The sequence below is a fragment of the Staurois parvus genome, unplaced genomic scaffold (genome assembly GCF_062004578.1).
Source record: "Staurois parvus isolate SC_StPar_1 unplaced genomic scaffold, SC_StPar_1.0 ptg000553l, whole genome shotgun sequence".
In the NCBI taxonomy this organism is placed as follows: Eukaryota; Metazoa; Chordata; class Amphibia; order Anura; family Ranidae; genus Staurois; species Staurois parvus.
In genome coordinates, this window is record NW_028318349.1 from 1,617,418 (window position 1) to 1,633,414 (window position 15,997).

Sequence of the window (15,997 nt, forward strand, 5' to 3'; positions counted from 1 at the left end):
CTATGGTCAATAGTTAGTGGTATTATAACAAAGTGGAAGCAACTGGGAACAACTGCAACTCAGCCACCAAGTGGTAGGCCACGTAAAATGAGTGGGGTCAGCGCATGCTGAAGCACACAGTGCACAGAAGTCACCAACTGTCTGCAGAGTCAATAGCTTAAGACCTCAACACTTTGTGTGGCATTCAGATTAGCACAACAACAGTATGTAGAGAGCTTCATGGAATGGGATTCCATGGCCGAGCCGCTGAATCCAAGCCTTACATTACCAAGTGCAATGCAAAGCGTTGGATGTAGTGATGTAAAGCACGCCGCCACTGGGCTCTAGAGCAGTGTAGATGTGTTCTCTGGAGTGATGAATCACACTTGTCTGTCTGGAAATCCAATGGACATGTCTGGGTTTGGCAGTTGCCAGGAGAACGGTACTAGCCTGACTGCATTGTCCCAAGGATAAAGTTTGGTGGAGGGGGGATTATGGTGTGGGGTTGTTATTCAGCGGTTGGGCTTGGCCCTTTAGTTCCAGTGAAAGGAACTCTTAAGGTGTCAGCATACCAAAACGTTTTGGGCAATTTCAAGCTCATGCTTTGTGAGAGCAGTTTGGGGATGGCCCCCTCCTGTTCCAACATGACTGCGCACCAGTGCACAAGCAAGGTCCATAAAGACATGGACGAGTGAGTTTGGGGTGGAGGAACTTAACTGGCCTACACAGAGTCCTGACCTCAACCCGATAGAACACCTTTGGGATGGATTAGAGCGGAGACTGCAAGCCAGACCTTCTCGTCCAACATCAGTGCCTGACCTCACAAGTGTGCTTCTGGAAGAATGGTCAAACATTCCCATAGACACCCTCCTAAACCTTGTGGACAGCCTTCCCAGAAGAGCTGAAGCTGTTATAGCTGCAAAGGGTGGCCAACTCAATATTGAACCCTACGGACTAAGACTAGGATAACATTAAATTTCATGTGCGTGTAAAGGCACGTTCTTTGGTTCCAACCCCCTCCCAGTATCGAGAATGTTTAGAGAGTACAGAGACAAATATAATTTTGTGGTGCTAAGTAATTTGTATGGAATTTGTTAATGACAACAAGAAAAGCAGTAAAATAAATCCCCTGCAATCAGCAGCAATGATAGTAGATTCCCCCAGCAACAATGGATCCCTGCAACAAAATACCAGTCCAGCAACAATAGACCCCCAGCAGCAACAACAGATTTCCGAGCAGCCAGCATCAATAGACTCTCTAGCAGTCAGCAACAATAGACACCTCCATCAACAATTGACCCCCAGCAACAATAGAGCCCCCCACCAGAAACAATAGACCTCCCCAGCAACAATAGACTGCCATGCAAAAAGTGATCCCCTCCAGTGACAATAGGTCAAACAACAGCAAGGATTGATAGACCTTCCAGCATGATTTACCTTTGTAAACTTTACAATTGCTTCAATAAAACCTTTACCCGATCAAAAAAAATTACAATTTTCTAAATATGAGTAGAGATTTTATATCTGCATACCTTTTTCATATGCTGTTTTACCGCATTATTTTCAAGCACCCTTTTCTTTTATTAGCCCAAGTAATTGTCCATCTTTTTTCCACAGAGTCTCTGCTCTGAGCTCAGGCTTCGTAGGCGTGGAGTGACATCCGTCCTGCGTTTGTGTCACCATCTTCTAAATGTCCAGGACCAGTCTCCACACCATGATCCTCCCAACCTGCAGCTCTTAAGTGTCAATCTGGAGAGGAGATGGGAGGCCATAGTGATGCAGAGTACACAGTGGCAAAAGCGTCTGCAGAGAGAACTGGGTGAAGAGCAGGTGAGAATTTCATAACATTCATAAAGACTTTTGTACGTGCATATCTTCAGTGGTCAGGAAAATGTGCATCCTTTGGAGTTTTCTTGGAAAAAGCAAGAAATGGGTACTAACACTGATAAATCTTTATTGTGGAAAAAAGTGTTTCTTTTCTAGAGAACATAGAGTTGCTTGGTGCCCCATCATGCATCTTTCTCCCACATAATACCAAATGATACACATTTTTCTAGACACTAATACAGTGATATGCATGCCCACAATTGTTATATTTACAACAATGGACTGGAACAGTGAGCACTGGGAAATTATAGGTAGAATGCCCACAGATAAGGTGGAGACAACCTGCTGAGGTCAGGTCAGATAGAGTGATTCCTCCTCTCAACCGGCAGCTTTGGACTCATGGAGGTGCACAGTAGCATAGTTTCAAGCAGGATTATTTCATAGATCTGGCAGAAATACACAAAGCTTATCAAGATTCAAGTAAGGCTCCATGTACACTGCAGCTGATAAACTCACGTTTAGGAGCTTTTCTGTGTTTTTTTTCAGCAGCCCCTGAACTCACCCTAATGTTTTCCTATGTGTCTATGTACACATCGTCGTTTACAGGCAGTTGAGTTTACAGTTGTTTTTGTGCACCAAGCTTGCATTCAGGAGTAGATTTTATCAGCGTTTCAAACGCCAAACGCTTGTAAACGCGGCTAACTGCGCTTATAGGCGTTTGCATTTGGAATTTTTTTGAACTCTTCCATTTCCAGATGCTGTCCAGAGCCTTTTTAAATCATGAAAAATGCATGCAAAGCGTTTTCCCGATACTCAAATGGACCTGGTACACCGTACTTTGAGGTTTTGCATGAAAGAAAATATGTTAGACACTGCTGCAATAATTTCTGCACAGAAATGAGCCGGAACACATCCAAACACCACAAAAAGAAAAAGAAAAGGCAGCTAATCTCAACAAATACTGCTCTCTCTATTTCTCTCAAAATGTCTGAAATAGTTACATTTGTACTGTGTTTCAGTGCATTCTGGGCATTTTGGAAGGTCTCCTGAGGTTATCCTTAAAAAAACGCTTCTAAACGCAAACGCTCATAAATGCGCATAAACGCGGTATGCAAATGCGGCTAAACAGACATTTTTTAACCTACGTTTTCCAGCAATCAGTTTCACAAGTGTCCCGTGTACATGGAGCCTAAGAGTACACACATATCTTGTATTTAGACAAATTTACTAATCTAAGGGCCGGTTCACACTATAGAAATGCAGACCAGATGTGTTCCAGATGCGTTTCTGCATGTGCGTCTTTGAAGGGTTTTTGATACGTTCTGGTGAATTTTTGATGCTTTCCGGTTCATTTTTTCCCCCTCTATTTTTTCTTCAATTTAACCTCCCTGGCGGTATTCCCGAGTGTAGCTCGGGGTAAAATTTCAGTACCACAAGCGGTAACCCTGAGCTACACTCGGGAATACCATGCGGCGCTGCTTCGGGATCCCTCGAACACTTACCTTGTCCTGCGCTCCCGCGATGTCCCCCCTGCAGTGTCCCTGGCAATGTAATCCGGCGGATGCCAGCATCTGTCTTCTGGGTTCCGTCCCCTGCGAGCGTCGGAACGGCGGGAAATTTGAAAATGACAAAAAGTGACATTCACTAAAATCACTAAAATCACAGTAAAACATTACTGTATCAAACCATTTCACATACATTTTGTCCCGAGTGCTTTGTCCTGTGCCCTGCCTGCATTTTTACTGTTCTTATTGCCTGGAAACTGAGAAACATCCATGGCATCCAAAAAGCGCCCTTCAGGTCAAAAGCGGTTTTAGACCAGCTAGAGAACAGCAATAGTAAATCAGAACCACTTGCAGAATTGAGTGATAATGATTCGTGGGGAAATTCGTCATCAGACACTGAAAACTATTTTGCAACTTTGCTCAGTGATGTGCGAACTTGGCGCTATATTTCAAATTTCAGTGTTTTTGGTTTGATTAGATTATTGAATTAAATGTATTATTATATTATTATTTTTTTGATTATTTATTAAATTATAATTTATGATTTCGTGTTTCAAGTTTTATCCTACCCGGGATGTGTACTAGACTCTTGTTTGGACAGATTTCAGTGAGTTATTCCTAAGAATTACAGGCTTACAATATAAAACGCCAAATTTCCATGCAAAATAATGGTACCGCTTTCAGCACCAAAAATCTGAAATAATCATACCGCCATGGAGGTTAAATAGGGACATGTGTGTTACAGTGCATTTTTGGTGTGTTCCAGTGCGTTTTTGATGCGTTTCAGCCTGTTCTGCTTTTTTTTATGCAACTGGAAAGCACTGGAACTGCAAGCACGGATGTGAACTATGACATTGACAAACATATATCCTTCTTTCTGTGTGTTTTGGATGCAGAAAAAAAGCAACTGAAATGCATGCAGTGTGAACGGGCCCTTAGAGTTCTACTTTAATCATTTTGAATGTGAAAAGCAATGCCAGGTCTTGTGTTAATTTTAACTTAAAGGAGAACGTCACTTATTGTGGACATAACTTGATTTACAATTATACTCCGTTACCTCTGCTTCCCTTCAAAGGTCCAAAATCCAGTGCAAGATGTGTGTAGACAGATTTCTTCAGGTATAATGTACACACACCATGGGCTGTCAGGAGGCAGACATATGAGGCACAGTCTTGGCAGAACGTGATACTTAAAGATATTTAGTATGAGACCTTGAAGCTAGTTGGTTATAAAAATGGAAATAAGTTATATTACACCTATGAGTTATCTAGCCCACTTTACCTAAAACCTTTAGGGTTTTTTTCGTATATGTAGCTTTCAGACATGTATTTATCTGAGCCATCACATACAAGTTCGTTGGTGTATTTCTCGTTATTTTTTAAATTTTTACTTTACCTTTTTATATATTTTGCATGTTTAACCACTTGCTATCAAGGGCAATGTTTTAATGTTTTTTTTCACAGACTTTAAAATTAGCATTTTTTGCTAAGAATGTACTTAGAATCCCTAAACATTGTATTTTGTCTGAAAGCAGAGGCCCTAGAGAATAAAATAGTGGCTGTTGTAATTTTTTATTTCACAATATTTGTGTAACCATTTATCAAATCCAAATGTTCAGGAAACACTAAAATGAATTTTAGTGCACACCAACACAATATAATGCCTGTTATTTTGGTGAAATATAAAATATGAAGTTGAATTGCATAAATAGTTACCAAATATGTCAAGACTCAAAATTATGTACACCTGTGAAATGGGGACAAACTATGGTACCTAAAGTTTTTCATAGGTGACACTTTAAAAAACCTTTACAAATTATCTTTGTAGAGTTTGTTTATGAATTATGGCCCTCGAATGATTGCTCTCACTCATTTGCCACGATACCTCACATGTGTGGTGCAATCATTGTTCACATACAGGTACAGTACCTATGTGTGCATTTGGTGTATCTGTGAGTTTTTATTATTTTTATTTGTCTTAGTAACACTCTCTTTTTTCTTCATTTAGCTTTTTTGCTAAAAAAAAAGGGGCTAACCAGCTCTTCTCACTACAGTAAAAGTGATCTGGTAGCTGTAGAGCCACCCAAATCACTTTACTGAACAGCCAATCATTTGCTGTAAAAAATTACAACACACTCATGGCTGCAGCTGCCTCCACTGATTTGATTTTGTACATTTAGTGGTAAGAAAGTGGTTAAAGTGGACCTATAGTTTTGCATGGAAAATTTCCTCCGTTGTGAGTATATGATTTGGCTGGCTGCTCTTAATCAATGCACTGGAATATATGCATAAACTTTAGAAATCAGGTCTCCTGAGGAAGAGTTGAAGTGTGATACGTAGTTACTGTCTCAAATACATTCATGAATTATGTTAGCTGTAAAATGCTCACAAAAAGGTAAACTCTATGATAAATTGTTGTGTTGATTGATTGTGAAATAAAATCAAGGATTGAAAAGCTATACCACATTGTTTGGATGGAGAAATTAAAATAATATTGATTATGTGACCTTTAAATTGTGACCTTTTTACAGCTAAAATTTTCACGTTATGTTTGATATGTGTATTGGATGAGAAAATAAAAAGGATTAGTAGTGTTTGTTATTATGGATAAATACGGCTGTATAAAATGTGTGTGGTTTAATTTACTTCATTGTATGTATTTATTGTTTTACTTTCATATCTGAATTGAATATACCATGTATTTTGCTGGTTTAGGAGATCGATCAACTGGTAGACCCAGACTGGGCTGATTTGAACAATGCTGGAGGCGAGGAAGCATTAGAATGGGATGAAACTGACATCACTACAGAGCCTGTTTGTGGCACCGAGGAGAATAAGCAGCTCACGGGAGACGTGCTTCTTTCAGATGGAAGTCACTGCTCAGGATCAGCTGTTTCAGATGACACTCACCAGCACAGTCCTTTACAGACTCCTGTATATCAAGTTTATAGTTTGCACAACATGGAACGCTTTGAAGCAAATATAGATTTGTCACCAAAAGAAACCAAGAAGTTGGATTCTCTAGGACCCCTTCCACTTTCCCTTCTTCAAGGCTGCAACTTTTTATCTCTGCCAGATTTAGCTAATGGATCCCCACAAACTCATCATCTTAAAAAAATGCAAATAGATTCTAGTGGGCACTCTGAGAGTGAGAGTGGCATTGCAAGTGGAGAAGGTGTAACTGCTGCCAATTCAGAAGGTTGTCTATCTCTGGATGGAGATGGGCCGCAAGGGTGCCAAGATCAAAATGATGATGTATATCAGATTGGCAGTAAAGGGTTTGGACTTGGACAAGTTCCTAGATCTAAACCCCAAAGTCCACTTATGTTTCAAAACACTTCCCAACTACAGCCTAACAGACTCAAAGTCATGACTCTAGAAAGAACACAAAGGAAGATACCAAATGTATGTTTCCAAAGAACCCCAGGTCAGATAAGTGCAAACAGGACTATTCTTCAAGCTAGCTCTGCAGACCATAGCCCTGAGGACAAGGTGGATTTTCAGGACCTGATTGAAGTATTAAGTCCAGAAAACTCTCCGTCTAGCTCTTCATCCCTCGAATCACTCTCAGTCCCTGGTGAGGCTCTAGAGTCCTCAGTACTCAAACGTAGTGTGTCTTTGGAGAGCTGGCCAGCTTCATATAAGAGTAATGAAGATCTTTTCAGTCACCAAGGTTCAGCTGATATTACTCCAGGGAGTGATCCAGGGGAAGAGTTAAGTAAGCGTACTTTAGACTTGCTAAAGAGACTGGAGGATATTGAATGTCCATCTGAACAGAAAATGAAGCGCAGTTTCTCTGATGACATTACCCTTAGATGTAGTTCAAGAAAGCCATCTTTATCTGGTCTCCACCTATCACAAGACAAGGAGTCATCAGGGAATGAAGATATTGGTTCTGAATTGACAGAACTGAGTAGCAGTGAGGAGCTATCACTCAGATCTGAAGATATGGTTGTACTAAAAGGCAGGTTAGGATTACTGAACTCTAATGCCAGTTTCCGCAAACATCTAAGCCGTTCATTAGGAGGAGAAGAAGGGGAAGCAAACCTAAGCATGATTGTTAATGTATCATGTACTTCAGCCTGCACTGATGAAGAAGATGACAGTGACTTGCTATCCAGTTCCACCCTCACATTAACTGAAGAAGAAGAAGAAGATGAAGAAGTGGAAATTGAAGAACCAAACTCCAGTATGGGAAGTGAGGATGAGGCTGGAGACGGTTCAGAACTACCTTTAGGTTCAGATTTTATCAGAAGAGAGTTGCAGGCATGGATTAGACCTTCATTTTTGCTTCCCAGAGAAAGAAGAAAAATGAATAGGGTGCTTCAGGACATGGCTGGTACTTCAAAGTCTGAAAAGATATTGCACAATTCTGTACATAGACAGAAGGAGAATAATGGAAATGAAAAAGTTTTAACCACAGTTCCAACAACATCAAGCGAAGAAAAAAGTCTAAATAATTCAGGTTTGCTGGTAGATGATGTTGAAAATGGAAATGTCCACAGTAGGGTAGACGCTGTAAAGGATAATGTGGTTAAGAGAAATCTTCCTGAAAGGAAGATAAAAACAGGGCCATACCCATCAATATCAATAACTAAAACAGAAAAACTACATCCTCCCTGCATGCCTGCCTTGGCCTATCACAAGCCCCGTGAGCTAGGGCCGTCCTCGAATGGTAAGAGCAATTTACGCGTTACATGTGATGCGGTGGCAGATGTGGAAATGATAGATAGTAGTTTAGTGGAGCCAGAAAAAAAGCAAGAAGCATCTTCCAGAGCAGTTTTAGAATTCGCAAAAGAATCATCATGTTCTTGTCATAGTTCAGCACATGAAGCATCTGACAGTCCAGATTGCACTGTACAAGAATTTGTAAAGGAAATTTTGGATATGACATCTAATGCACTTCATAGATCATCACCACAGGATGGGCAAAGCCAAGGAACTGGAGCGCAAATTCGGGAGAAGGTGCTAGAGTATTCTCGTAGGCAGCTGGAAAGAGGGGACTTCTATTCTTACTTATCGCTTTCCTCTCATGACAGTGATTGTGGGGAGCTGAATGGATCTGCCACTACCACTCAGGTGCCAATAGAAGGTTACACAGAGCAAGAAATTGAGGACATGTTTGAAGCTTGCACAGATGACAAGAAAGAAGATTCAGTAAAAGACCAGTTATCTCAAGATGTAAGTGGCCCTTCCAAATTGTCTACTAGACAGCCTACAGTTACAGCACCATCAGTTAAATGCCTTCCTAATTCTACTGGCATCAAGAATCCTCAGACTAAAGTTCCAACCTCAGGGCCACAAACAGCCTCTAGATTATCTTCCCAGAAAGTTCAGGATCATTCGACAGCCACTGCAAAAGGTGCAGGCAAAACCTCCAGCAAAAAGCTGCTCTTCACAAGAGAAACACGCCCTGAACCAAAAGGAAAAAGTTCTGTAAAGCCGACAGTCTCCAGCCTTCCTATCCTGCACAAAAGGGCCCGAGACCCAAGGCCATCGGCAGCAGGCAGTTCTAACCTGGGCACAGGGCAAAAGGTATGTGTAGTGTATTAATACCTTTTTTAAATATGGTTGTAAAAACAGTAAGGGGTTTATTTGCTAAAACTAGAGTGCAAAATCTAGTGCAACTCTGCATAGAAACCAGTTTCCAGGTTTTATTGCAAAAGCTTAATTGAAGTTAGAATCTGATTGGCTACAATACACAGCTGCACAAGATTCTAAGTGTACCAGTTTTAGTAAATCTACCCTAAGTGTAATAAAAAGTACACAAAGGTGTAGAACATGAAAAAAATTATTCTAGGCATCGGCACATTTTACAAAAGTTACTTTGGTCCAGCCTGGATCAATGTAACTATGTATATACCTGGTCGATGCCCCTTCCAGGATATGTGGGTCAAACAGGCCACCTGGCCAATGGAGGTAAGCCGGAAAGCAAAAAGAACATACAAAAGATCACCAATATGTTGCAGAAGATAAGTTATCAAATCAGAGGTTCTATATGGTAAGAGCATACAGCCCCAACGAGGACCCAGTGAAAGCAAGGAGCATAACATTCAGTATCACAGGATAAATAGTTTCATTTAAAGTGATTGTAATTACAAACTTGTTTTTAATCTTTTGTTAAAGTAATACCTGGTGATCTTGCCTTTGAGGTCCTTGTTCAGGCACTCCCTGTTATGGGGGTGACAACTATCTCCTAATTGTGCTGCTGTGTTGTCACCCTGGCAAATTCTCCCCTGGGAGAGACTACAAGCAGCCATGCCAATGCACATTCCACAGGCATGGCCCGTTGTTGTCACAATTCAGAAGCAGATCTGGATCAATGATTAGTAGGTAAAAGAGGCTGGAGGAGAGTCAGATCGTATATGAGTCCAATTTTTGTTCAATCAGCGAGTTGAATGGAAACAACTGACCCTATTCCCCAATCCACACACATTCAAGGTGGATGAGGGAATCTTCCCCTCTGTGTGTTTGTGTTCTGATGGCAGGGGGACTTTCCTGCCATCAAAATACACTGATCAGTGCTACAAGTTATAGCCTGCAGTTCTGATCAAGCAGAAATTTTTCAAAAGGCTGGTTGAACACAACTCAACAGATAGTGACCACACATGGATCAAAACGCGTGCCTGCTGAACCAGTCGAATTTTGGTCCATGTATAGCCAGTTTCCAAGAAAGGGTGAATAGAAGGTAGAAACAGTATTTTATGGACGCAAATTACAATTGTTTATATTACACAGTGCTTTAGCAAACTATATGTTGCAAATTTAGGGGTTAGAATTCCTTTGGTTTTGACAATTGCAGCTACTCTAACTTGCGTTAATATGCAGATGAAATAGAGGAAGCTATGTTGGAACCTCTATGTTTTGTATGGCAGTTTATTAGAATTTTTCTTGTATCACAGGTAGTATATAGACGTCTTCTAGCTTTTGATTTACAGCTGCCTTCAGCTAGTCAGAATCCTGAAAATCGCAGTACTCTTCTCATGTAAGGTCCCAATGAGTACCTTGGGGATGTTTTAGATTCTTATTATATGAAAGTAAACCAGTAAATTACCCTGTTTATCAATATCAATTTCTGTACAACAAGAAATTAGGACGATGCTTACTACTTTAATTGATTAACACCTTTTACATTGTAGCTTCCAAATTATAGTGTCAGCTTAGTCAGGTGTGATGTAGGACATTTCAGTTCACACTTTGAGCATTTAGCACCTATTTAGTCCTTTATTAGAGCCTCCAGTACAGACTTGTATTTTTACAGGAAAAGGTTATGTTTAATGATACGGTTATTAGACATTAACCCATACAGTCTCAAGCTTTCAAATTGCTACATAATTTTTCATTGACTTTTGATATCTTAAGAAAATGTGTTAGTTGTGTTATTATTCATATTAATTTATTCTAGAACATGTAAAAATATACTAAAAATATGTTAAGTTACATACATGATGCAAATTGTCTTGATTTCTTATTTCAACTCCAACCAGAATTTTGGAGAGTTGGAAAGGGTTAGTACCTCTGTGAGGTTCCTGTCTCAGAGACCACAAAGGAATTGTGGGGAATCTCCTAACAGTAGCAGGGCCAATGCAAGGATTTTTGTCTACACAGGCAAAGGTGCCTTTTGAAAATTGCTGGGAATTGAGATTTTTCTAATACCCCTCCTGCCTCCATCCTGCCGCCCGAAGGCAGCTGCCTAAGCAGTCTTATGCTGGCACCAGCCCTGAACAGGAGTGCAAACATCTATAGAAACATGATGAAGATGCTAATCCTTCCTTACACTACTAAAAAATTGAACACAGAGGAAGTAAAGAGAAATCTCCCCAACAGTGACACAAACAGCAATCAAAATCCTGACAGAGTGTTTAACCCTTCTCCAGTCTATTCAAAACTACAATAAAAGGTATTGTTGGTGTTCAATGTTAACCAGGAGCTAATACATTTTGCTCTTTTACAGAGACCACTAAGCGGCTCCAAGACCCACAAGGACCTGTGATTCTCCACCTCTAAACAAGGGTGCCTCCGCTGCTAGGGTGATGGTGGCAGTGTGCTATGCACTGATCTTCTGTCTATGCTTCCTCTCACACAGCTTATTGGGTTTGCATCAATCGGCTTTCTGTGAGAAAACTGAAGACCCTCTGACTTCTTCGGTTTAGAACAGGGTATAGATAATAAGGTGCCCTAAAGCGATTTGTATCACCCTCAAAGACCAACTGTGCATTTTCTGGAAGTAAAATATTTACATTTTGCTATGTGAGCAAGTCTGTATTGCTCCAAGGTTATGTAAAGATTATTTGTGAGCCAATAGAAGAAGATGTTCTGTTAACAATGGATACAGAAAAGGGATTGCTGCAATTCTACAGTTGCCCATTTGAGAGACTTGAGGAAGGACATGATGGTATGTGAGGAACTACGAAGAATAGGCTAATATGATCAACGAATCGGTAAGATAGAATAGGAGGCAAGATAATGGTTAGGGCTTAGAATGTAAGGTATGGTAAAATTTAGAAAGTGTAAAGGTTAAATATGAATAATGAACTGGAAATCTGTCAGGTTGTGTGCTGGATTAACTTCTTTTTACTATAAACGGAACTGGTCTTGCAGTATTATGCTCTGTTTATCAGGAGGTACATCTTTTCAGTAAAGATGATTACTGTTGATAATGAGGGAAGATTTGCAGCCTTGAGTTGAAGAATATAATCCATCAGCGATGTCTGAAAAGGTCTGTTGTATTATTACATTATGTGAGGGTCTTTGAATTAAAATAATGTAGACTTATTCAATAAAGTTAGACCAAAAAGCACTCTTAATGTGCAAAGTGCTATGATACATAGGATCCAACCAGAAATAATTTCTTTGAGCTGATTATAAAAAATGTAAGTCTAGTTGGTTGCTATGAGTTATGCATGTTGTGCATCCTCCTTGTTCTCTGTATCACCATATTGCATTGGCCAGAGTGTTTGTTGAAAATGTTTAAATGCCAAATAAGTCAAAGCAAACCTCTCCATTCACATTTTTGTTATGTTTTCTTTAATGCTGCACTTTTACAAGATTTTTTCTATGGATCAATATTATAGCTACATTATTCATTCCCCAGTGAATTACTATGACTGTGGCAGGGGCACAACTCTCCAGAATAATAATAAATTATATCTCAGAATCAGTGGACATTTTGAAGTTGATTTACTATAACTGGAGAGTGTAAAATCTGGTGCAGCTCTGCATAGAAACCAATCGCCTTCCAGATTTTTTTGTCAAAGCTTAAATGAACAAGCTGACGTTAAAAGCTGATTGACTTACCATGCAGAGTTGCACCAGATTTTGCACACTCTAATTTTAGTAAATGAATCCGTTTGCATCACAAATTCTCCACCTTCTCCTCAGGTATCACCAGTAGGTCAAGTTTCTCAGTCTTGTCTGTAAAGTCATGTGTACAGGCATAAGGGACAACTGCTGATTGAATGACTTTTGTGATTTTACCTGAGTAATATTAGGGTGGTTCTTTTATGAATGGTTTTAGGTACAAAAAGGAGAGGAAGAACAAAAAAAGTGTCTGTACAGATTAAAATAAATAAAGCACTTTCCCAATTGTCACGTGTTCTTTCTTCCCCAGTCTAAACATAAGGCCCAATGAGTTTACCAGTGATTCATTAAACTCTGAATTCTACAATTCTATAGCAAATCAATTCAAAGTGTAAGTTGGACTTTGAACAGTGCAGAGGATAGTGATCTTAAAAAAGGTCCCTTAATCAGTTCTATTGGGTTCCCAGATTGGGTTTCATTCAGTCTGATTAGTTCTGTTAACATTCCTAGCATTATGGAGTCCAAGAAAATTGGAAAGAAAGTCCCGGAAAAAACTAAGCTTGAATATTTTTTTCAGTACGTGTTTCATTGATAGAATAAGATAGCTTGTTCTGTCCAGAGGCACATTCTAAATTCAGGATGCCCAGGTAGGCACTAATCCATCCCATCTTTGCTATCTATAGATACGATTTGTCAAGGTTCACAGTATCAGCTTCCAACCTTCCCTATACGTATAAATTGAATAACCCTATTCTACCAGCAGGTAAAATTGTTTGTGTTGGTAGGTACATTTCAAAGTAAAACATTTGGTTTTTTGTTTAGACATACAGTGTATCATCCCTACAATTCAGCAAACATAGGCCTGGTCTGTGTGGCCCTGGCCCTGGCTTCCAAGGCAGGAGTGTAGTATAAACAGCCCTCCATGGCCAGTCATGCAACCAAAACATGTAAAGAGTTGTTCATCAATAAAACATATTCCTACACTCTTATTCTCTTTTTTTTACTTCCTACAAGGTGTCAAGAAGATGTTTGGAGCTTTAGATTTTCCATGCAGTGACATTTCTGGTATAAAGTTGAATTATGCATTTGTAAAATATGTTTACAGCTGTTTCCTGCCTACAAAAAGCTTACAATAACTTACAGAAGCCTCTGTCTGCTACACATCAACATGTAACTAAATATTTAACACACTCTACTGCCTTGGTAGATTTTGGCATTCCACCATCACTAGCTACATCCTAACTGAAGCTGTCCACAAGGGTATTCACATTTCTTTACCTGCTGTTAAATAGTAATACATGGCAAGTTTTACATTTAGTGGAAAATACAAGGGACTGTGATGTGTCTTCATCTATACTGAATACCACTGGCAAATGTGGGACTACATTATAGGACTTATAAAACAGGATACATGTGCTATCAGAAGAGGTCTTGGCACTTCATGTGGTCACATAATTTGAAATAATACAATGATAACATGAATAAACTTAATACAAAGACATTATCACTCATCTCTAAACCTTAAGAATTGAAATTAGCATTTTTTAAAAATGGCTATATTGACAGATGTGACATTTAGAATCCATATTTCCATACTACGGGGCTTTCACTGGAAATTAGTAAGAGTACGCAAAGTTAAGCATCAGGTTCACCAGCATCATCTGAATACTTCCAAAATTAGCATAGATGCATTTCTATCAGAGTCTACCATTCCTTTATTGGTTAAGGACTTTATTGGTTAAGGATTATTAAAGCAGCACAAAAGGCAGGTGGGATGTACAAATTGCAGTAGCTCAGAACCACCAGTAAGAAATAATCTAAGTCAAAGCCCTATAGAGTGAAATATTTGTTGGCTATAGATGTATGGATTTTGCACATCTTTGGTGCTCTTTACAGTGCCTTACTAAATATACCTGATTAAATTATACACCACAAAGAGCAATCATATTGTAATATTTTGCAGTATAGTTTACTCACTGTAGCCTTATTTTATAGGCAAACTTGGGTTCACACTGGATTCAAACCAGGAAAAAGCTTTATGCAAATTCTGATTACAGTTGGCAATTTTGTTTCATGATTTCTTTCTGTATTGCGTTCCACTATACTCTAGCTGCTAAAAAATGTGTAATAGATGATGATGGCATAGTGGCATCAGTTTCATGGTATAGTATGAAGGCGACACCATTTTTTGCAAGCTTACAGTCACACTAAAAAAGATCCCCACTTGCCAAATTCTTCTCATACTACGACAGTATAATAGGTTACTTCTTGCAGAGAAGGTGTAGACTTTTTTACATTTAAATTTAGACTTGGGTATCTATAGTGGCAGGAGTGATAGGGCCATCAAGGCAAAGTATATAGAATTAAGTGTACTCAGAATACTGCTCTCTGATACTCTGGGCCTAGCAGCAGACAGTGCATTTAGTACATTAAGCATTAAAGACACAGCCAGCCAGACTACAAAGCATGTTTGTAGAATGGATTAATTGGAGAAGGAATCCTGTGCTGGAATCCTTTCACCCCTGAACTCCATGGTAAACTACTTGATTACTGGAATCACAGGTTTGGTATTAACATGTAACTTATTTGTGCATATATATATATATATATATATATATATATATATATATATACACACTATATTGCCAAAAGTATTGGGGCCCCTGCCTTTACACACACATGAACTTTGATGGCATCCCATTCTTAGTCTGTAGGGTTCATTATGGAGTTGGTCCACCCTTTGCAGCTATAACAGCTTCAAGGCTATCCACAAGGTTTATTAGTGTATCTATGGGAGTGTCTAACTACTCTTCCAGAAGCGCATTTGTGACTGCTCGCAGTCTCTGCTCTAATTCATCCCAAAGGTGTTCTGTTGGGTTGAGATCAGGACTGTGCAGACCAGTCAAGTTCCTTCACCCCAAACCCACTTATCCATGTCTTTATGGACCTTGCTTTGTGCACTCGTGCGCAGTCATGTTGGAACAGGAAGGGGCCATCCCCAAACTGTTCCCACAAAGTTGGGAGCATGAAATTGTCCAAAATATCTTGGTATGCTGATGCCTTAAGAGTTCCCTTCACTGGAACTAAGGGGCCAAACCCGACCCCTGAAAAACAACCCCACACCATAATCCCCCCTCCACTAAGCTTAACACTTGGGACAATGCAGTCAGGCAAGTACCGTTCTTCTGGCAACTGCTAAACCCAGACATGTCCATCATATTGCCAGACAGAGAAGCGTGATTCGTCATTCCAGAGAACACCTCTCCACTGCTCTGGAGTCCAGTGGTGGTGTGCTTTACACCACTGCATCCGACGCTTTGCATTGTACTTTGTGATGTAAGGCTTGGATGCAGCTGCTCAGCCATGGAATCCCATTCCATGAAGCTC

The 15,997-nt window shown here is 39.8% G+C and overlaps 1 protein-coding gene across 1 annotated transcript in view; it reads left to right on the top strand.

The window, feature by feature from the left end:
• Positions 1–13,593, top strand: part of AKAP6 (A-kinase anchoring protein 6) — a 340,821-nt gene extending 327,228 nt beyond the window's left edge. The window contains exons 12-14 of the mRNA XM_089691196.1: positions 1,597–1,809; positions 6,026–8,845; positions 11,265–13,593. Of these exons, the coding sequence (XP_089547322.1) occupies positions 1,597–1,809; positions 6,026–8,845; positions 11,265–11,303 (3,072 nt within the window). The 3' untranslated portion in view covers positions 11,304–13,593. The remainder of the gene's footprint in view (positions 1–1,596; positions 1,810–6,025; positions 8,846–11,264) is intronic.
• The last annotated feature ends 2,404 nt before the right edge of the window (positions 13,594–15,997 follow it).